Below are 24303 nucleotides of genomic sequence, written 5' to 3' on the forward strand. Positions count from 1 at the left end.
GAGAAAACGGCCTTTAAAAATATGTATTGTAATTGAAATCTATTGACACAAATAGATAAAGTGCTATAAAAGAAACACTTAACAGTGTCTTTTGGATGTTTTCGTTCTACTAGTCTGAAAAAACACTTTATGAAAAACCAAAAAGCCCAAAATCTCAAAATTGACAGGTGCATGAAAAAACAGTGTTTTTGCCTGCAGTGTCTCCCCTTAAATTGTTTATTGTGTATCCATTGTGTTGAATTGCAAAACACTTTTTCTGCTATTGAGGGGGGAAACATGTAAATTTAGGGGCAGGTTTGATGGTATGGTAAGGTGTAAAGTGTAAGTAAGGTCAACAGTGTAATTATAGATGTAACTACAGAAATTAATTATAGATGTAATTACAGGATGGTGTTTTCAAATAAGTGCAATGTAAATATTAATTTAAATAAGTACATAATGCATAGTAGTTAGGGACATTTAATATAAAGTGGATCCATATATTACAATAGAAAATGCAAGTTTAAAATTGTAGTGATACAAAAATGTTTTTGCTTCATTTCTAATCAAATAAATGCAGCCTTGGTAAGCATAAGAGACTTCATTCAAAAAGTTACTACATATTTTCCCTTTTGATCTTTGTGCTTTTTTTTTTTTTTTTAATGTGTCCATCTGTCCAGGTGCCTCAACTCTCGATCCAGAAATGTGTGGCCGCTACAAGCTGTCTGTGATGGTACAGGACATGGCCGGGAAGGCCAACGCTTTCTTCTCCACTGGGACTGTGTTAGTGGAGGTGACTGGGAACGCTTGGGCCTCACCTGACCCTGTGAGACTGCAGGAGAATCTGCCTGGACCATATCCCATCCCAATCTCGCAGGTATGACGAAAGCAGAGGACTCTAGGCGCACTGACGCCATGAGACAGATACCCTGTGTGTGTATATATATTAACATAGGGGAGTCTGTTTTATATTGCATTCATCCTCTTCAAAGGCGAGTGTGGCAGCATCCCACAATTTCACATGGCTTTCATCATGACATGACCTTTTGCTTGATGTTCAGAATTTATATTAGTCATGACTCACTACCATCATAACATACACTTACTGTCTATGAAACACCTGATGCCATGATAGTGGATGTGGGGCATCTACTTTCTACCTCTTAGCACTTATGCTTAGTTAATTTTGCATCTATTTCCACAGCAAAGGTGAGATCTTTTGTAAAAAGTTTTGTAGTAAGAAATGCTGGTAGCACTTTAATATAGGGACCAATTCTCACTATTAACTAGTTGCTTAATAGCCTCCCTATTATTAACATATTGGCTGTTTATTAGTACTTATAAAGCACATATTCTGCATGGCCATATTCTACATCCCTAATCCTACCCAATACCTAAACTTAACAACTACCTTACTAACTATTAAAAAGCAGCAAATTAGTTTATTGAGGTAAACTGGTTTGTTAATAGTGAGAATTGGACGTTAAAATAAAGTGTGACCGAAATGCTTGAATACAGCCAGTGATATTTGAGTAAAATTGCACAGTATGCAGTGGATATGATATGTGTTTGCAGAATAATCTTTTACAGTCACAACTTATTCGTGGGTTTGTGGCAAAAGATCCTCCTCTCTCTCCTTCGTGGGTGCCTCCTACACACACCAACGCCTTTCCACCCACTAAAATTCCTGCATTACACACACACACACAAAAAGCTTTCCTTTCCCAACCAGAGCTATATGTACTCAAGCAGGGTGGAAGATTTCTATGTTGCTTTTTAAACGTAAAATTTAAATGTAAATATATTAGGGATAGATTACAAGAAATAATCATGATTGCAAGTGAGTTCCTGTGAATGACATTTGTAAAAGAATGTATGCGCTTTTGTGAGTTTATTTATTTATTGCTAATTAGTGGTTAGTATTATTTACCACATTGATACTTTTTATGAGAAAAATAATTTTAGTGATGTGAATGCAGTATTGCAATTAGAGTATTGGTTTTGATATATGCAATTGAGTCTTAACTGAATTTTAATATATAACTTATCTTAATATAAAAATAGCAATCTTGATATAAGATATAAGCAATATTATCTTAATACAAACTATGCTGTATTGGAACATTGGATTGATATTGCATTGTATTACATTTAAATGAATTTAGTCAGATAAGGAACAATAATACGTGTGCTACAGTGTGCTGGGTCTGATTTTTTTTTCTTTTTTTAAAATGGGAAAAGCCTTTTCTCACCCACTCGTGTGTGCTGTGATGTGCATGTGGGTGGCTGGAGTTTCACTGGTTATGAAACAGATTAGTTGTCATAAAGGACTCGGAGTCTGCGGGTCGTGTATTTCTTTCATAGCAACACTGCCGGACAACATCAGCTGTGCTCTCCTCATTTCATCCTTCTCAATTTTTCTATTTTTGAAACACCACAGAAATAAACCTAAAAAAGTTGATCTCAATCCTCTTAACTCCATGTGTTCCTACAAAACACTTTTGGTATTTCAGATAAAGAGCTTTATTTGATCATAATGCTTAGTGGATGACTTGAGCTTGGGATGTCAGCTTTGTTTGTTTGCTCTCACTCAAATCCACCAAATACAGGGGTGACACAATTCAGGAGAGCAGCTGAACCGAGCAGCTACCCATTCTTCATCCCCATTTCATCCATATTGTGTTTAGCTGATGCCACAATAGTGCAATCACATTTTTCTCTCCTTTTTTTCGTTCAAATTGACCTTACATGACAAATCACAGCTCGAGAGTCATAATTTGGTGTTCGTGACTGAGTGCGTATGAGAGACAGATAGGCTGACAGCAGAAGCATGTTTAAATCAAGTCTGTGGAGGATGTTCAGCTTCAGGCTGAAAAAAATGGCATTGTTCCAGTAAATCTGTGATCCGTGATACTCTGTAGTTTATTTTGCAAGATACTGGTGTGCTTTAAAAATGTCTTGCTTAAACACGCTTCAGGGTGCTGGGATTTCACTGTGCTGCATTTTAATGAAGTTCTAAACAAAAGTTCAGGAGAAGCCTGATCGTTTGTCCTTCACACAAGCGTCTGTAAGGAACCAGTTCAGAGGGGTTATCACCAGAGTCACCACTACTGGAGCTCTTTAAAGGCGGGTGGATTCTTATTGACTACCTTAGCTGAACCAAAAAAAAATTTAATTTGACAATGATTACAGTGATACTGATATGGAAGCTTAAAATATATATATATATTTTTAATTAAATTAAATTAAATTAAATTAAAAAGGTAGGTACTTGTGACTTTATATCTCACAATTCTGTCCATATTTCTCACAATTCCAAGTGTATATCTCACAATTTCCAATTGTAATATAAACTCAAAATTGTGAAATATAAACTTATTTATTTATTTTAAACTGAATTGCAAAGAAAATAAAATAATTTTGAGCTTATATCTTGCAATTTTTATATCTTTTTTTTCTGTGAAATGATGGGTTATTTCATCCTTGGTGTTCAACACAACAAATGTTATTTATCATATCTCGACTTAAAAGATTTCTGTCTCTCTCTTTTTTTTTTCCATTTATATGCACAATATATGGCTGCATCATGGATGAGCTTTTTTTCTACTACTTTTTTTTACACTTTGATCAAGACATTCACTCCTATGACTCAGTGATGGAGCATTTCCAAAGCAGTAACACTTGAGGAGGAGGAGCAGGAGGCTACAACTATCATCATAGACACAATAGTGACTGAGAACATGTGATCAATTTAATTGTTAGCCAGCTCGAGTGTCAGGGACACCTGCATGATTATAGAATGATATTTGACAGATGTGATTAAATTATTTCCTCTAATCAGAGAAAGGGTGAGTGTTTTTTGTTTTTGTTTTGTTTTTTAATAATAATGGCCTCCTAGGGCTCCTCAATGTGCATGGATGGACTCCTTATCACAAGAATATATTTTCCAACTGTTAACACTCTCTCTTGTCAGTCCACGGCACTAAACATCAAAGGCTGACTCGTCCTAAGAGGATTCTATCACTTCTGTCAAAAACAGTCCGTGGAAACTAAATAGATGACATCACCTTAGCTGGTGCTCGCCATTTTTAGAACAGCAGGGCGACACACATTAATCTCTTCAAAGCTCTGCTCTTGACAGTTCATAACAGTGTGGGCAGGTCATCTTTACAGAGGCCCGCTGATGTATACAAAGTGCTTGAGTTTGGAGAGCCATCTCCATAACAAACGGTTGGAGGGCGAGGTATTGAGGAGATACACATGTCTCCCCTCTACAGGGTCCTCTCCTTCTTCGGTGCGTTTCCACACCCTTTCCAGGACCGTTTGCATCATTTGTCGCAGCACAGTGGAAAATCCCTCCATCGTGAGGGCAGCTGGTTTGTTTTGGCAGGTGCCGGCCTCACCGCACTTATCAGCAGTGCCTAAACATGCAGGGTTTTCCTCAAACATTGTATCTCATCATTGTTTAAATCTGATGTCCAAGCCTTTTGGATGGTGCCATCACATTGTATAAGGAAAGCAATCTTGATTCTAACATCAGCCTTTGGGTATACACGTTCATTCAAGTTAACTACAGTGAAATTGATTGGTTATGTTGTGTGTGTGTGTGTGTGTGTGTGTGTTTGCAGGTGAAGTGGAGTGGCAGTCCAGTTGAGTATAGTCTTGAGGGAGAGTTTCCAGAAATGCTCTTCACTATCAACAGGGAAGGAATCATTTACCTAAATGCTCCTCTGGACAGAGAAACACAGGATCAGGTAAAAGATAAAAACTTTTATCATACTTTTATAGTACTAAATCTGCAAAACCCTGTCTGAATGTTATGAAAAGAGAAACTCTAATGAGCAATAGTTAAACTCTTATGTAATTTTGTTGTTTTGCTTTTAAATCTTTAAAAGAGTCTGTTGTTGCTCCAACCCCATTTTTACACTCCAGTATTATTTATTGACGCAAATTTGTATTCATTTATATTTATTTCTTTAATCAAGTAGTCCAGCTGGGATATTAATGCTTGAGCCGAGTCCTGCACTTTCTGTGCAGTTTCTGACTAATTTTTTGACTAAAAGCTAATGTCGTTTGTTATTAATCACACAGTGTTGTTACATGACTTCACTCCCTCTACTGCCACATTCACACACAGAAGAATACAGTTGCCAGTGCTGTGTTAGAGTCATTAATATGGTTGCGTTCACACAAATTTCAGTTATTTACGATAGTGACAGCCTCATTCTATAACTGAACTCACACCAGTAAATTTTCAAAAACTCATAACCAGTTGTCTGTTACGTTATACAGTGCAAGAGAGCCCCTCCGCGGCATGTTGTGGCTTTTCATGAATGGTTCCGGTAATATTCAGAGATGCAGCTATGATCTTGGTCTTATTTGAAGGTTTAAATCCAGTCACCGTCCTTTACCAGAGCTACTCCAGGCAGTTTATTTGGTTTCTGTGTGACTCAAACCCCCTCCTTACCGAGGTATAAAGTTTAAACCTTCTGTTGATTAATTAATGTGGAACGCTTCAGTTGAACTGTTGTCGTGTCACATGTGATAAGACTTTGCAGTTTTGGATGTCGCCATCTTTGATTATTTACTTTAATCACTATTGTTAAAGGTGATCGCAAATATAATACAAGCTTGACTTCAGTTGCACATTCATACAGACAGCAGCCTCTATCACGAACAGAACATTTCAAGACTCACACTGTAAGTAAATGCAGTTGTCAATCCCAAACACTGACAGTGTGAACGTAGCCTAATTGTCTTATGTTCCAGTGTAAATATGTAAGCCTTTGGATGTACCCAACAGGTGTTTTAGGCACAGAGAAACAAACATATTTTCCATACATTCTTATTTAGTTTTTAATCATTTTTCTGTTCAATATGTAGTAGGCTACAATTGGGATTTCAGTGAGCAAGCAGGATTTCTTTTCATCGTGTACTCCAGGCCATACTGATTTTTTTGCAAATGAGAATTCACAAGAATCCCTTTTCCCTTTAGTTTCATATTGACATAGTGGTAGAGAGGCCAGATGGCAGAGAGATTGCTAAGCCTGTGGAGCTGCGAGTGATGGTGGGGGACGCCAATGACAATAGGCCCACGTTCCCACAGATGCAGTACCACACTGTGGTCAAGGAGCTTGCGACTAAAGGTGAAACACACATACGCACACACTATATAAATGCTATTTAAATACTAAAAAAAGCAGGTTTATCGAGTGGTTTGATCTTCTGCTCGCAGGTACAGAGATTCTCACAGTCCAAGCAGCTGACAATGATGATCCAAAAACTGATAACGTGCGTATATTTTATCGGCTGGTGGGCCAGATGCCTGAGACTCCCCGGAATTTGTTCCGAGTGGACCGGGACTCTGGAGTGATCACAGTGCAGGCGGACAGCATGGAGGGCACCGCTCCACAGTACACACTCACCATCACGGCAGAGGACGCTAAAGGTCGACGCATCCCCAACACTGCTCAATGCTAAATTAGTCTAGTAGAATGGCACCATATAATTAAAAAGGTGTCATTTTGTGCAATTTTCTCTGATTGGTTTGTGTGATTAGAGATGCCTTTTTTCAGATTTCACATTGTGATGCTCAAGCATAATTTCATGTAACACTTGAGGTAGTTACTGTAGTTATGCAGCATGATGGAGCTGCTATAATTGATCTCTGTAATTTTCTGGACCCAACTAATGACTCTCAAAATGTCACATCTTTCCACACACAAAGTGTGACTAGTGTGTCAGCTGACATAAATAATATGCCATGTAGAATCTGATTTGCTGTCACACAGTAACATGAGATCTTGCGAGACATTTTATATCACTTGATATTAATGGCAGTCAACAGAACTAACAATATTGTTATTAATAGATAATCAATATGTTCTCTGATTGCTTCTCAGGACTAAACAGCTCCTGCACTGTCATAGTCAAAGTTCTGGATGAAAACAATAACCCACCAATCTTTTCCCATCATGAGGTATGGACTGTGCACTATGGGTACTGCTATGTCTCTGTTATATAGTATTTTCAGTTTTGCGGTTGAGATCAATTCCCTTTAGACACTGTTGATGTTTTTCCTGTCATCTCATCTTTTCTCTCTTTATTTCTCTTTATCTGTTTGTGTGTGTGTGTGTGTGTGTGTGTGTGTGTGTGTGTGTGTGTGTGTGTTTGTACAAGACCTGTGTTCTAGAAAATGTGATTTACAGAGACAGATGAGATAAAGAGCTTTCAGGGGGAATCCATGCTTTAATCTCAGGCTTATGGACATGTAATAATTTAGCTGGGAGTGTTTCTTTTTTTAGTTTTGAGCACTACAAATGGACAACGTTCACAGCTATAATTGGATGACACCAATTAAGTATATTCAGATGAATTCTGCATTTTACCAGTAATGATCTCAGATCTTTGATTGCTTGCCTACAAGCCATTTTTCATTCACTTTTATTATGTTTAGTTATGGGTTTATTTTATTTTCAAGATTGTTATATTCAAGGTACTAGATCTCTACCTGAAAATATATTACATTTAGGAATGAATGATGCATACCATGTCAATTATCAGCCAACTTTGTATTATATTTTTCATTTTCGGTTGATATTGGATATACTTTCGTAGTTTTTATATTTAGATTAAAGAGATAGTTCACCCAAAACTGAAAATTATCACCCTCATTTCAACCTGCATGCATTTCTTTCTTCTGCAGAACACAAAAGAAGATTTTTTGAAGAATGTTGGTAACAATTTAGGTTCCCATTGACTTCTATTGTATTTACAGTACAAATGTTTGTTTACCAGTATTATTTTTCTTCCAAAATACTTCAAAATATCTTCTTTTATGTTCCACATGTGAAAAAAAAAAATGGATTTGGAATGACATGAGGGTGAGTGAATCATGAAAGAAATGTATTTTTTGAGTGAGTGTGTGTGATGGCGAAGGTAAAGTCTTTAGGTCTATAAATTTATAAATCTATTAAGGTAATAGTTAACCGTCACATTAACCATTAAACCATAAACAAACAAAATCACTTGTAGCATTTAAAGTTTTTAGGTTTCTCTTTTTTTAGACAAAATAGTGCAGAAATGTAATCTCAGTTTTAGTTTATGGAAAAGTTATAAATATAAATTATAGTTATTTTTTTAATTATCAGCCAGAACAATAACATAATTTTTCTATATCTAATCTAATCTACATTGGCCAGAATGTTAATGAGAGTACATAATTGCATTGAGTAAACAAATTAAATATAATAGACTGTGCTGTGATGTTATTGTCGACCATAAAATCAAATGTTTGCACAACATGTCTGATTCTCCTATTTTTGGAAAAATGTCTTATCCTGAGGTGATGTTCTAAATATGACCACTTACTAATCTGTAGCACTATCTATTTATGGTACATGAGCGCATATGTAGAACAGCCTTAAGCGCCTTTCTTATGTCATCATCTTCGTTCACTGATGCAGCCGAGTTGAATAATAAACAGTGAGGTGCTCACTGACTACAGTGACGGGAAGAGATGAGCAAAGGGAGAGATGGAGAGCAGATGCAGGATGGAGGCAGGCAGTGGTCCCTGATTTCTGGAAAACACCCTGCGTGTTTACGCCTACGTGTTGTGAATAATACAGGAGATGTACGTGGGTGCAGACAGAGTGCTGGTGTGAAGATGGAGGGCAGCAGCAGTGGTGGGGTAAAAAATCAGCGCTGGCTTGAATTCAGCAGGTATATTTAGATCCGCTTTGAAAGAAGAGGAAGACATGCCCTGTTCTGCATTCTGGAAACATCCATAAAGCACTCTTCACTGGCTGTGTGCCTTTCATTTTCATTATGTATCCCCTAATTTAGTTGACAATTAATTTTAGGCACTATGATGCAGCCAAAACTTGATGTTTTGATGAATGGTGCTGGACTTACATTAATGAACAGCATTGTTTGCAGAAATACAGTACACACAAACACACATTTTCCACTCTCTTGCGAGACACTTTACTTATTTATATTTCACTCTCTCTTAAAGGGAAAACATTTTCAGAAGCTCATGTCTGTATGTCAGGGGGTTGAGAGTCCTTGGTTGGGACTAGACTAGCATCTGAATACAGCTTTTTAAGACTCTGAAGTTCTCAATGTCAGCAACACTATACCAAGTGGTCAAGGTTGTCTAGTTAGGTGTTGTTAGCTCCTGCTGGTAGATGTTGTAAATACACCATCTGAATTCAGAAAGCATCTTTCTCCACTGACAGCTCTTCAGGGAAAAAGTGGGACTGAGTGCAGGGGGCCCAGAGCTATTGGGGGCCACGGCATTTTGTATTATTATTACTGTTGAAAACAGTTGTGCTAGTTAATATTTTTGTGGAAACTGTGATACATCTTCTTCAGGATTCTCAGAAAAGAATTTATTTGAAAAAAAAAATAAAATTGTAACTATAGAAATGTATTTTCTGTTACTTTTGATCAAGGTAAAGGGATAGTTCACCCAAAAATGAAAATCTGTCATCATTTACTCCAAGTTTGCTCAAAATCTATATGAATTTCTTTAATTTGTTATGCAAAAAAGGAGATATTTTAAAGAATGCTGGAACAACTTGAGGGTGAGTAAATGATGACAGATTTATTTATTTATTTTTTATTTTTTATTTTTTTTAGAAAACCTTACTGACCCCAAAATTTTGAACAGTAGTGTTTAATGTTTTATTACATTACATGTTCTGTTTTCCTATACTGGAGAACACTCAAAAATTACACATTTTATGCAGACATTTGTTCATTGTGTTTTGCCTTAGAAACCTAAATATTATTTAAAGGCTCTGACCATAAAGTTGTCACAAATATTATATTTTCTGATCACACACTTTTTATCGATTTCTTTATTCTCCATTTTACATTAGGGGACACATATTCATTATTAACTAAGAGTTAATAACAACAACAAAAAAAACTCCTATTTTGTCGCTTATTAATAGTTAGTAAGGTAGTTGTTAAGTTTAGGTATTGGGTAGGAAGGGATCTAAAATATGGTCATTGAGAATAAGGCATCAATATGTGCTTTAAAAGTACTAATAAACAGCCAATATGCTAGTAATATGGATGTTAACAAGCAAGTTAATAGTGAGAATTGGTCCTTAAAATAAAGTGTTACCAAAATCATTTATTCATTTCTCTCTCACTAGTATGGACCCTTCCACCTGGCTGAGGACTCCTCAGTGGGCACCACAGTCACTGTAGTGTCAGCATGGGATGCGGATGAGTGGGGTGGAGACAGCTGGCAGGTGGACTACAGACTCGAATCTGGGAACGAGGAGGAGGTTTTCACTCTGGTGACTGACAGACAGACCAATGAAGCTGCCCTCATCCTTGATAAGGTATCGTCTCTGGCCCAATACTGCCAGCCATACAGACAAACATTAAACCAAGTTGCATTTGTTTTAAAGAATGCTCTTTTAAAGCACATGCATACTTTTCAATAAAGGGCTTGGGAAAAGCTGAGGATTTAAAAAAATAACTCTCAGTGGTCTGTTCTTTTTCACCGAATTAGGGAAAAAATCTTGAATTATCACCCTGACATAATGTGATTGTTCTTTGTTTATACAACTTTTAATCTGTGATCTGAAAATGATATTCTGTCGGAAAGTTCTAAACTGAAGTGCTTACAGAATGGGACTGACACTGCAGATACTCATCGTCAAATCGTCAAAATGTATGATTGTTCATACTCTTGAGTTACTATAATTATCTCTGTGTTTACCTTCGCTGAACAGTTTCATTTATACTAGCTGGTATTTTTATAGGTAATATTAAGTACATGATGAGGTTTAAGTGTTAAGTTGTTCACCACTCAGCCCTCGAGTTCAAACACTACTTTTCAAACAAAATATTTCACAAAAAGAGTTTATATACTGTTCATAAACGAACACCGGTGTGAACTAAAAATACAGTAAAAATAACCCAGTTGGTTAAAATGGCTCATGTAAATAAATTACCAGAAAATGTCTAGGATCATTTGTTTTCAAATGCCACTTGGTTTGATCAGACGCAGTTAAATTTATACATATTATGTCGGGCTTAGCTTTTTAAATACTTTTTGAGGTCATCATATGAAAACAAACAGTTAAGTCATTATTTAGCAGGCCATTCATCCAGGGCTCAAGACCTGATCCACACTGTGTCCCACATTCCCTTCAGGTGATGCAGTTGTTCCACTGATTAGTGTCACTGGTTCCCTTGATCTTGGACTCTGTCCACTCTATATGTGATATACACCAAGTTTGATCCATTCCTAACATCGTTTATTCGTGTTTTGTCAGATTGCAAGCTGGGAGTTGAGTTGGGTTTCTGAATTCTTATATTTACTTATATGGTAAAACAAATGGCTCTGTTCCTTGTGTTCATCTGTGTTCTCATTTACTCTGCACAGCTCTCTCTGTTGTTGTTCGGTGGCTCAGTAATTAAGCAGATGTATTGTATTCTTAATTAGCAAGCGCTAATTACAGTATGTCATGTTTGCAGCATGGGCAATCGACGCTGGAGACCACATGTATTTTGTATTTCTCAGTAGAAGAACTGTTTTTAGGTAAACAACAGTGATAAATGGAATTCGATGTTGCCTTGAAGCATGTTAGAGTGTGTTTTTACAGTTGTCAGGAGCTAGTATGAACAATTTGTTTGTGTTCGCAGAACAGCTCATTTCTTGTCCATGGTGAAGTGTGCTAAACACACTCATGTGTTCTGAGTGGAGCAAAAGAATTTTGCATAATAATGTAACATTATTAGAAATGCATTGCGATTAAAAGAGAGCTTCTTAAACTGAATTATAAAAAAAGGAGGTCAAAGTAACATGACAAAAAGGGTCTCATTTTCTTGAAGTTGAATGAAGTCTTAACTGGTCAAAACACTACCGCCAGGTTTCTGGTTGCCGTTTGATTTGTAGATCCTAGTTGTACAGGACACTGTTGTTGTGGTTGACTGATTGGTTGACTGAGATAACATCTGGAATAAGGGCAAAGAATGGCAGAACATCAGGGTCTGGTCAGAATGCTGTCTGTTCTTTAAAATACAAGTGAATTAAGTGACTTAATGAATTAAATTAAGTGAAGTTTGGATGTAATATTACTAGTGGAAAAAAATGGTGATGCTGTTCACTTCCAGTCAGTAGCATTAGTCTTTTTCTCTCGGTCTCTGTTTTTCTAATTTTCTCCTTTCTGGGAACATAAACACAGATTCAACATTTGCATCATCGCTGACGTCATCATTTGTTCTCAATTATAGTCAAAATGATTTTTGTTGTTGTTGATTTTTCAACAAAAACAAGCTTTAAAGCTGAAGCCTTTAGAATTAAGTTAAATGAGAAATGAAAATGTAAAGATGACAATTTCAGGTATGGACAAACAAAGAGTGTTTTGACACTCTCAGATCGACATTTATCTGCATTCTGTTACCTTTTGTATTACAGCCCTGTTTTCCTGGAAGATACCCAGTGTATGAAATACAGTCAGAGTGATGTTAGCAGGTTGTGCGCATCCACCGAAATATCTGACCTTCAGTTTGATGAATGACATCAGAGCATACAGAACCTGATTTGAACACATTTTACCTTCAGAAATGCAGTTTGACACATTGAGATGACTAGTGAGACGCTCTCAAATGGTGTGATTTTGTCCTGGTCTATTGTGCCGGTGCAGATGATGAAGAGAACTGTCTGTGAAAATCAGAGCATTGCTTTTTTGTTCTTTTTTTTAATGATCATAATTACAGAGTGTCATTATTTTCTCTTGAAGCCGTCCTCCATGCATCAAAAAAAAAAAACATACTGTACTAACGGTGTGTTCATGTGTGTGCAGGTGCTGGACTTTGAGCGGGAGAACGAGTACATACTGGTGCTGAGCGCTCAGAACCCAGTGGCTCTGGTCCGAGGCAGATACGGACCAGCATCCACAGCAACTGTCACTATTTTTATCGATGACATCAATGAAGGGCCCGTTTTGTCTCAAAGCCATTATGAAGTCACTGTCAGAGAAGGGGAGGAGCCAGGACGTGTTATCGCCACAATCAGAGGTTATGACCCTGACTCTCATCCAATCAGGTAAGGTTTTATTTCACTCATTTAAATTAGTACAACTACCTATCACAATACAAATTGTATCTATATATCAATTCCCACCCTGCAACATTTTCCAGCTGTCCCTTTCATTCACAAACTATGAGAGATTGCCCAAATTAATAAATCTCAATTGACACAAATACCACATTCTCAAAATCTAAACCACACAGAGGAAATTCACAATTTGCTTAAAAACTAAAACTCAGAAGCGTACACCAAAATGTAAATGTGCTAAAGCATAATTTAATATATTGTATGTGTCTGTGTCCACAAATACTGTCATTGTCAATTACTGTGGTCTGTTCAGGTTGTGGATTGTACACAATGTACAAGCAGGTGTTAAACATAATTTCATGTACCTGACGTGACTGATTCTGGTTTCTTGGCTAAACAGCAGGGGAAGTAGTGCGTAAAATGGCAGGCATCTGGTGTGATTTGAGAAGACTGCCTCAAGAATAGTTACTTGTTCATATAGGTTTCAATTATACATTTTCCATTGGAAGGTGGGAAAGAATTTGAATCTTGATCTAAAATACTTTGAAAACAGTAATATTGTGAAATATTATTACAATTTAAAATAACTGGTTTCAGGATTCTTTGAGGAATAGAGAGAGTTTTTAAATAAAAAACTGTAACAAGTATAAATGTAACAAGTCTTTACTGTCACATTTGATCACTTTAATGCATCCTTGCTGAATAAAAGCATCAATTTATTGTTCTTTGTTGTTGAGCATTACAGTTTTTCTCGATTGGTAAAACACTATAACCAAGCTTTTGAACTAAAATTCCAAAACCATAACACCTTTTTTTTCTTTTCTTTTTTTTTTTAAAGCACACCCATTTCCCTAAACTATAAACACTATTCCCCTGCTTTGATATGAGTCAGATTTGGTAAACTGTTACTGCAAAACTCTACACACAAATCCCTACATTTCTCAGTGCTTACACCATGTGGTCATTTAGAAAGCACTAGCATTCAATATTGTTCATTCAAGTCTGCACGGTTTGAGCTCAGTTAGCACACAATTACCCAAGTGGAAACACTAGGAGCCAAAATTTATCACACAGCAATCAGAACCTTCGATGGATAAATAAAAGGGCCAAAGTCAGCTTACAGTTTTTCTCGGTTGCTTTGGTGCAATTCTCAGATCAGAAATGAAATTCTCAAAACTACTTGTTCAACCTCCACATCATCTAGACACTTGTGCACAACATAAAAGCAGTTTCTTGTTCTTTTGAACAAGTTGCAATTGCTTTGGTTCATTCATGCAACTGATTATATACATTTGTCTGTGGTTTCCAACATCATCAGTTGCTATTGTTATGTTGCTCAAAATGTATTATACAGTTCTCTGTGCTATAGTCTTAGCCCTCAAAACATCTAGTTATTAGTTCATCGTATAAGTCATTAAATGCAAAATGGTTGATCTAGTTGTCATACTGTCAAGCATATTTTCTACACAATTCTATTAGATTTTTTTTATAAATTTGCCATGAATTATTCAAGTGAATCTTGACTTTCACTAATGAAGAGAATATAGATCAACCAATTATAAACCAGTTCTCTGAAATACCTCAAAGGTGCATCTCATGAACCTTCAATTGGAAATCATATAGACAGAAGACAACACAAGAGTTACAAATTCTGACAATGGACTTTCTCATTTTTCTTTTCTTTTTCTTTTCTATTTCACAATGACATTGTAATGTGTTTTTTTTTTTTGGTCAGACCACAAGTAAAAGTGTAACTGTGAATCATATCCAGTCTTTTTCAAGCAATAGCCCACATTCAGTAATGTGTAAATTTGTACTTTTGAAATGGATATATGGCATGCATAAGAAGTGCAGCCTTCTGCATTTCAATACAGTGACTGTCATCCAAACTCTTGCCATAATTTACATCAGGTAATACTAAGAGTGCAGTGTTATATTGACAACATGACTAAGCATCTTGTTTGTGAACAATGACACAAGGACTTTTTATTCTGATTGCACTGACATGTTCATTGAAAAAATACTTACTTTTGAGAGATGAACTAAAGATTTTGAGTAAGTTACAGGCTTTTGCAGGAAATCCATTGTGTAGTGCTGTTTGTACGAATTGTTTTGAGAAATGCACATACTTCTTTGCAAATATTACAGTAAGGATGATTCGAGAAATGCACCAAAGCGACTGAGAAAAACTGTATTCAGGTTTGAAACAATGGATCCAGAGAGACGTGAAGGAAGAGGTCAAGGACACCACAGAGGAGGAGGAGAAAGAGTAGGGAGTAGAGAAAAAAATGAAGGAAGAGGAAGAGTAGGAGGTGGAGAGGAAGAAGAAGAGGGAGAGGAGGAAGAGGAGAAGGAAAAAGAGGATGAAGAGAAGGAGGAGGAGTACAACAACATGGAAGAGAAAGAGAAAGAGGAAGGGCAAGGGCAAGAAAACAAGCAGTCTCGTATATTTTAGTTGATGAGTACCAGGGTTGGATCAGGCATGCAAGAGGATTTTACCACCGCTGCCTGGCCAGGGCCAATATAGCCTGTGATGTTGAAGAGATTCTTTGGCCTGTCCCAGACCAAAGATGGGATGCTGCGCAGAATAATTATTTTTGCTGTTGTTTGCTGTATTGTACTGTACTCTACAGACCACAAGCAACACTTATTACCGTTTTTTGTATAAATGTTTTGAATTCATCTAATCAGTGTGTAAGACTGTGTTGTAGTGTGTGTGTGTTTTGTAGGGTTTGTGTGTCATGTCTGAGAGCAAGTTTGTTTTTTCAGCAAGATTGAGTTGTTTTAAGTGGAGAGCCTCATTTTGACCTGAATATAGGAAGTTTGGGTAAAGTTTGGGAAGTTTTGCAAAAAAGAGGCATACTTTCAAGAAATGTGTTTAAGCAATCGAGAAAAACTGTAACATTTCTGGAACCCTGTTTTATCAAAGCCATCTTTTTTGTGTATTATAATCCATAATGTTATAATTGCTTCATAAGGAAAGACAATATGTTAATTCAAATTCTCACTGATGTTTCCTCAGGTATTCGCTGAGAGGAGACACTAAGAAATATTTCTCCATTGGGAAGTACTCAGGAGAGCTCAAGACGGTCCAGGCTTTGGACAGAGAGGAGAACAGCACCTACACCATGGAGGTGGTGGCTGAAGATGGGCGTAAGAGATATTTTACCCCTTCCCCATGCTGTGCATTCACTGTGGAGGGCTGTCAATTCATGTTGTTTGTTTGAATAAACATGTCCATCAAACTGAAGTTATTATACAGAGCAAGCAGAAGAAGAAGATGCTATCAATGTGAGACATCTGGGGAAAATCAACATCCCTCTGCTTTCTCTCTTTCAAAATCATCAGTGCTGCCGAGACACTTGACATTTCAAAACGCTGTGACAGGCTCTATTCAGTATTAAATCTCATTGAAAATTCTGGGCCACATCCACACGCCGTGAGTGAAATCTCAGACATTGTAACTAGCAGTGAATGAGTCACCAGCTGAGATGTTGCGGCGTGTGAGCAATGTATGTGTGTGTGGTATAGAACTCCAAATCTTTCCTCTGCACCTGAACGTAGGGCGAAGATCAAAGATTTGAGGTGTGAAGGTCACACGGTTCACCCTCCAGTTACCTTCTGCTCCCATCAGCGCTCTCAGATGAGAAATCAGTTAAGTCCTGAATGCTCAGTCACAGATGTTTACGGGGGAGAAAAAAGGAGAGAGATGAGACGAGAACAAGAGATATGACTCACAACTCCCTGTCTTGCATGGTCTTGAGTGTTGAAGCAAGGTCGAAAATGAGAGGGAGGGTAGAGGAGGGAGAAATAAAGAAACTATAGATGATAGACAAAAATAATATACCTTGGTATCTGAGAGCTTCTGACCTTCAAGGAATTGTATTTTACTCTGAGCTGCTGAAAGAGATGCATACAAACAGACAGAAAGTGCTACAAATCTGTAGGAAGGAAATTATGCCACATGCTTTTCAGATCATTTTGTGCATGAATATTTGTATGTGTATATATATATATATATATATATATATATATATACTGTATTCTAGAGGGTAAAATTCAGGTCAATATATTAATGTCTTTGCTATATAGGTGTCATAACAAAATACGTTAATACATAAAGTATGGCCATATGCATGTTTTTGCAGGACAGGCTTAAAATGCAAACACTCAGTTAAAGAAGTTCAGCTGAAATTAGTTGCAGTTTTATTTATTAGTGTGCTGGTGCTCGCTAGTAGATGTTCTGATTTTTCAACACCTTCAGGAATATTAGGGTTTATCCTTTTTATCTTTTTTCTCCTCCCTCTTGCATGCAGTTTGTAAAATCATGTAGTCTATGGAGTTTTTCATCTGTTGTGATTCTGGCAGTAAGAGCTGTTATTTGCAAGATAAATATGTAAAGTTGGATATTTCTTTTCAAATCAGTTTTTAATTGTTTTATAATACTGTAGCTCGCTCTTGGTTAAACGCAGACTGATGACATTGGGCTTTGTAGCACTAATCTCAATCTGCACAGCGTTTGATACAGCTCTTGACCAGTATTTAGCATCAGGTTAATGTCTGAAGATAGTGAAGAAACAGTACAAGCAGCAGCTTATTCATACCAACAATTCAAATCCACTGAGCAATGGCTGAAGTTGCATATTTCTTTATGGACAGTATATTAATAATGCATGGCTTGATCAGCTGAGCACAGTATAATAAAGCATTTGAGGCATGGCATATAGTATGGATTCTAAAAGGCCAGTTCACCCGAAAAATGACATTTTGTCTTAATTTACTCATCCTTATGGCAGTCCAAACGTGTATGACTTTCTTTATCTGAAACAGAAGATATTTCGAAAAATCTCAGTCTCTTGTTGTGCATAAAGTGGAAGTTAATGCTCACCTCATTTTTGAGTGAGCTATTCATGTAAGAGTTTACAAACCGCAACATACTGAAATGCACACTTAATACAGCTCAAGATGAAAATGATTAATATGTTGTGCCACCTCTTCTCTCCTTCAGGTAATTCCTCTTTGTCGGCCTCCACGCTGGTGACAGTGCACATTCTGGATGTAAATGACAACAGCCCAGTTCTGGTGGGAGATTACTCCTGGAAGTATCTTTGCACACCTCGCTGGGAGGATCAGGCTCTGGTTCTGGCCTCTCGGGACAGCGATGGGCCCCAGCATGGAGGAAGGCTCAACTTCTCCCTCCGCAGTGATGCCACTGTCCGCCGCAACTGGAAGCTCACTCCCATCAATGGTTTGTCTCTTTCTTTACCCACTTCCAGCCCTTCTACGTATTGAATAAGTTGAATGTGAAGTGACAAATCTCCCCTATCGCCCAAGAACTACATGACCCGTCTTTAAGGATCTATTTGTCTGTCAGTCATTTTAAAAATACATGTCAGACTATCTTAATTGGCCCAAACCTTCTATAATCACAATTGCGCTGACATGCCTGGTTATGTTGAACTCCTCTAGCAATGACGTCAATGTGGATAAAATTAGAGATTTGAAAACTGATGTTCTGTGGCTGTAACATCCGTGCAGTCAAATTGAGACGTCATCAGAACTGGGTGTAATGCTTTCCACCTGCTGAATCACACACAGTGCTGGTCTGGGGAAAAGAGCATACTGACAAAGAAGGAAATTGCCCTCCATGTCTAGTGTATTCAGACGAATCTGTGTTGGATGTAATAAGCGTAATAACTTTCTTCCTGGTAGCTTCAGGCATCATTAATGTGCCAAGCTCATGCCGGTGAGCAGGTTGACTTGGTTGCAGCATCTGAGTCACGTACCAGAATCCAATAGATTTTGATTCTGTTGTTCACTCCTTTTCTTTCACGCTCAATTCTTTCTTCTCGGTCTGTAAGTATTTTTCAAGATTTTTTTTTTGCCTTGTTGTTAAAGGGTTACTCCACCCCAAAATGAAAATTTTGTCATTAATCACTTACCCCCATGTCGTTCCAAACCCATAAAAGCTTTGTTCGTCTTCAGAACACAATTTAAGATATTTTGGATAAAAATCGGGAGGCTTGTGACTGTCCCATTGACTGCCAAACAATTTGTACTGTCAAGGCACAGAAAATTATGAAAAACATCGTCAGAATAGTCCATCTGTCATCAGTGGCTCAACCTTAACGCTATGAAGCTACGAGAATACTTTTTGTACGGAAAAAAAAAAAACGACTTTATTCAACAATTCGTCTCATTTGTGTCAAACTGCGTACGCTGTTCTATGTCAGCCGCGCCGCAAGGATAAGCTGTTTTCGTTCAAATCAAAGCGTGAACAAACATAGAAGACGTAGCCGTGCAGTTTGCGTCCAGCAGATACTCTCCAAAATGGCGCTATGCTGACACAGATGAGATGAATTGTTGAATAAAGTTGTTGTTGTTTTTTTGTGTACAAAAAGTATTCTTGTAGCTTCATAACGTTACGGTTGAACCACTGATGGCAGATGGACTATTCTGACGATGTTTTTTTATACTTTTCTGGGCCTTGACAGTGAAAATTGTTTGGCAGTCAATGGGACAGTAACAAGCCTCCCGGTTTTCATCCAAAATATCTTAAATTGTGTTCTGAAGACGAACAAAGCTTTTACGGGTTTGGAACGACATGGGGGAAAGTGATTGACAAAATTTTCATTTTGGGGTGGAGTATCCCTTTAATGGATAAAAGGCTCCCTCTAGTGACATGGGGTAATTATGTTGCCTTTAATTGATATGATCTCACAGCTGGGGCCGGTTGGTTGAGAGGCTAAAAGTGTACTTCCATTGACTTCATCTAATTGATCTTTAGACATCCAACAGTGAGTTTCTTTTTTTACCACACTCATCTCTCTCTCTTCTTTGTTTACTCATCCAGCTTTACATGCTCCATCATGAAAGCGTGTCGAGAATGATGGTGAGGGATGACGTAGCCTGGCGTCTGTAGGTCTCAATTTATATTTCACCCTGATCACGTGTCTTTGATTGTGTGATGTGTGTGTCCTCTCATGACACAAGCACATCCTCTTTAATGTCTGATGGAGTTCAGTTCCTGAATTTGAGCTGAATTTGAATTAAGGATAAAAAAAAAAGATTCAAAATTGTAAGATTCAATCATCTGCTTGCCTGTATTTAGTATGCATCATCAGTAAGGTGTACACTGAATTTGATCTTTTAAAATCTCATCGTTAAGTGTTTTTCATGTTAAGAGTTTCAGAATGTCCAGCTGTTTTTAGTGATTGAAATACTAGGTGCTGTATATGGATTACACATGCCCAAAATATGAAGTCTGTTCACATATATTTGTTTTTCTTCGTTTGAGAGGTGATCTAAATATTCAAGGTTTGAAACAGATTTGAAAATTGAGACACTTGCAGTTTTCCCGGTCTCCATGCCAGTCACGTGAATGAAAACTATGAATAGGCCCAATAGATAGTTGTAGTGTACTGTCTATATTGTGTAAAATAAATTTCTTTAAGTGCTTCCACCAGAAAGCTTTTGATGTTGAGGCCATGGGCAACATATTGGTCACCTCTGACAAGAGAGATACCTGTGAGAGATAATCCTGTACTAGTTTAGTACTGGTGACCCCTTTAGTCCCCTGTTGACTAGCACATTAAAGGACTCTAGTGGGGCTTCTTGGACCATTGATAAGAGTGAGCAGAGACTGATAACAGCCCCTTGTTTACTGGACTGAGTTCTTGCTTTTGCGTCACACGGCCAAATTCTGATTGGGCAGAGTGAGGAGTTTTTCCATTACATTTACTCAGCAGCATTACACTTGACTGCTTGACTTAGCTTAATGTTCTGTCACCTAATTAGTTTTGTTAATGTCAAGGGTAAATATTATAACTCGTATTAATAACTAGATAAAATAATGTTTGTACAGACACATTTTGATGCTGGCTTGACAAAGCCTCATCTGAAAGTTTAAAGTTTGATAGTTATATACTGCTAGCTTGGCACTGAATGCAAGATTTAGCATGCTGCTAGCATTGTTTTAGTATGTCACTAACAGATTGTAACACGTTATTAGAATGTTGTAGCACATTGTTTAGCTGTTTTAGCACATTGCTAGCATGTTAGCATGTTGCTAACATGTTTTAGCACATTATTAGCATGTTGCTACCTAGCATTTTTTAGTAACATTAGGGCTACTAACTTGATGCTAGCATATTTTAGTGCATTGCTAATATTGTCAAGTCAACAGAGCAATAGCATTGTCCTTTATGACTAATTAACGGAAATATAAGCTGGGATCTTATTTCTTTCCACAGACACTCACACCAACCTGTCTTTGAATGTCCCATACCTGCCTCCAGAGGTTTACATTGTACCCTTTACCATCTCAGACAGCAGCTCTCCACCCAGAAGCACATTCATCAATCTGCCAGGTAACGCACAGGGGCTGACATAGAACTGAATGAATGAAAAGAGAGCATATTTACGTAAAGAACAAAACCATGTACGTCATTACATTCATACATTGCTTTCACTGTCTGAACACAGTGTTAAATGGGCTCACTGGAGACTGTAATGCCACAAATGACATTTTTAAATTTAGATCTCTCACAATGTTCCCCCGACACATAAAAAACGCAATTAAGCCACATTTCCATGATAAAGCAAGCAGAGTCACATCATTCACGTTATTAAAAATGTACAAATAAGCTTAATGACTGTTCAGTCAGAGGATATTTGTGAAACAAATAATTTGGCACGAATGTCACTCAGTATCTGTAATGATGGAGCCTTGTTTTCTCATTAAGCTTACTGATGTGAGGTTGTGAGAATAGGTGAGACTTTTTCATGTTAAATCTATGTTTATTTAGATTTTGCCTTTTGCATATTCTCTGGAAGTTACATTGTAAAAAGTGGATTAATGCAGTTGAAGTTTAATTCATTTAAAAACAAATAAAACATGCATACAGGTTAATTAAAAAAATATTGGTCTTATCATGTGAAAAGTACATTTAAATATGATTCATTTATATTAAATAAAAACATTTGAATTGAATAAAAAGATCATTTTTATGTTGAACATACTGTATGTGCATATTAAGTACATTATCTGACAACAAGGGGTCCACAGGATGATTTAACATTAATTTATTATTAATTAATAATTATATAAAAAATAAAACAATTGAAATGCTAAAAAACAAGATATAATCTACAATCAAATATAGTGAATCATGTTTAATTGAATATATCAACACTACCAGTTAATAAAAAAGTTCATAAAACAAGCGGTGTTGTTGTAATTACAGCAGAAATAATTATCTTTGAGTCAAAAAGGTTGAGAAGCAATGCTGTGTGTTTTTGTGTCTGCTTGGTCACGCATTCACATTCATTGGTTTAATAGATTCTCTCTTGAAACATCCTGTTCGCGCAGTCTCCAGTGATGCATGGCATGGCCACAGGTGCATGGCTTTTCTCTCTTTCCCTGTCACGGTCTCATCTTGTCTGACTCTCATGCTGGTTTCCCACGAGACCTCACCGATGCAATCACCCTCACCTAGTGCTCCATAAATATGTCCTGTTTTCCTGTGTGCAACGATTGCCCCTCTAATGCATTTAAAAAGAGCTCAATGGTCGTTATTTCTCTCACAGTGACGGTTTGCCCATGCAATGTGAGGGGAACTGTAGAACAGCACCAAAACAGCTTCAGGGCATGCCCACTATTCAGTCAACAGTGGGCATCTTGCTCGGAACTCTGGGAGTTATAGGTGAGACACGTACACAGCTCATTCAGAACATCCTGAAATGATTGGAAAAGGATAACACAATTTGCAGTTCCTGCAATCACATTTTATGTTCTTGTTTACAGGCGTCATACTGATTGTTATATTTGTGAGACTGTCCTACCAAAATTCAACACCACCAAACAAAGGCTGCCAGGAACGAGTGCCACTTAAAGTCTCTCTCTAACATCTGAGCGTTCCAGACCATTTGGTCACTACAGTTTTGAAAGTAGCATCAACTTTTGATACCATACATTTTTGGTTTTAGTGAAAAGTAACATATTAGACAGTATATATAGATCAGTACCACTGTGAAGAATTCAAAACTTCTCTCTACATGTGATATTTCTATGTTATTTATTTGTTTTTAATCTATGTAGTTACTATCTTTATTGCAATCATAGTTTATAATAATTAGTGGTGATTAAAAACTTTGTGGGATCGATAAATTGATCAGTTAATTATTTTTTTCTCAGAGTTGTGTGATTGATGAACTGAAATAAAAACAATCAGAAAACAAGCTCTTGTCTGATCACTCATATACACTGAGAAAAACAATTCAAGTTAATGAACTTCATCAGAGCTTCAGATTTTCTGTTATTTGTATGCAATCTACTCTAACTAGAATATCCTGCGATTAAAACATTTGGAATGATACTTAAATATTTTTTCGCCTCTGAGGAGTATGATCGATTTAGTTCAAATATAATAAACAATCTATGTTTGATGATGTCTCATATAAATAGAGAAGAAAGTAGAAGAAAGCAAGAGAGAGCTTAACCTCATTCATGTTTTTTTCAGGCCATCTTCAGGCCAAGCTGTTTTAGAGATGGAGAATAATAACCCCATCCCCCGGGATAATAACCAGGCTGAAACAGTTTCACATTTAGTGAGACAGGAAAGATTACCCACAATCCCTTTTAGCCAGCCATCTCCTGTTTACGTTGAGATGACACTGGCGAACGTGACCCAGATGACCTTACAAGTATGCTATATATAGACATTCAGTGCGCCAAAAATAGCCATGCCGCTAAGTGATGCCAAACAGCAGCCTTCCCGCTACGACTGTAAACGAAGCCTGGCATTGAATGTATAGCAGGCATTATTACGTTCTGCTCGTGTTCCCAGCCTTAGGTGCTCTTTTCAAATATCGGTAAGCGTGTCACATTGCCTCATGCTCTTCCTCTCATGTTGCTGCTAAATCTTGCCACGAGGAACTCATTCACAGGCAACAGATGAACAGTGTAATCTCCCAGGATCTCTTTCATGAGTATTCTGCTATTAAAGCATAGAAACATAATATCACATCCCGGGCTGTTCATTCCACTGGGGCGTAAGGAAATAATTGTAATGTCCAAAAACAACATGCTGATTATTTACCTTTAAGTTATTTGTACCAAATACAGACGTTTTCAGGATGTTCCCTAATGTAATCTTAAAAATACAACATGTACGCAAATGCTACAAAATATGAATTGCTTTTGGAACTGTCAACACATTATTTTAATACGAACAACC

At 37.2% G+C, this 24303-nt stretch overlaps 1 protein-coding gene across 1 annotated transcript in view; it reads left to right on the forward strand.

Moving 5' to 3' along the window:
- Positions 1–23295, forward strand: part of cdh16 (cadherin 16, KSP-cadherin) — a 32988-nt gene extending 9693 nt beyond the window's left edge. Inside the window, 13 exon segments of the mRNA XM_058783630.1 lie at positions 660–856; positions 4608–4733; positions 5975–6125; positions 6215–6427; positions 6882–6958; positions 10146–10337; positions 12813–13054; positions 16089–16219; positions 18075–18314; positions 21319–21435; positions 22655–22675; positions 22678–22770; positions 22872–23295. Coding sequence (XP_058639613.1) covers positions 660–856; positions 4608–4733; positions 5975–6125; positions 6215–6427; positions 6882–6958; positions 10146–10337; positions 12813–13054; positions 16089–16219; positions 18075–18314; positions 21319–21435; positions 22655–22675; positions 22678–22770; positions 22872–22972 — 1901 coding nt within the window. The 3' untranslated portion in view covers positions 22973–23295.
- The last annotated feature ends 1008 nt before the right edge of the window (positions 23296–24303 follow it).

The sequence above is a fragment of the Onychostoma macrolepis genome, chromosome 07 (assembly GCF_012432095.1).
Source record: "Onychostoma macrolepis isolate SWU-2019 chromosome 07, ASM1243209v1, whole genome shotgun sequence".
In the NCBI taxonomy this organism is placed as follows: Eukaryota; Metazoa; Chordata; class Actinopteri; order Cypriniformes; family Cyprinidae; genus Onychostoma; species Onychostoma macrolepis.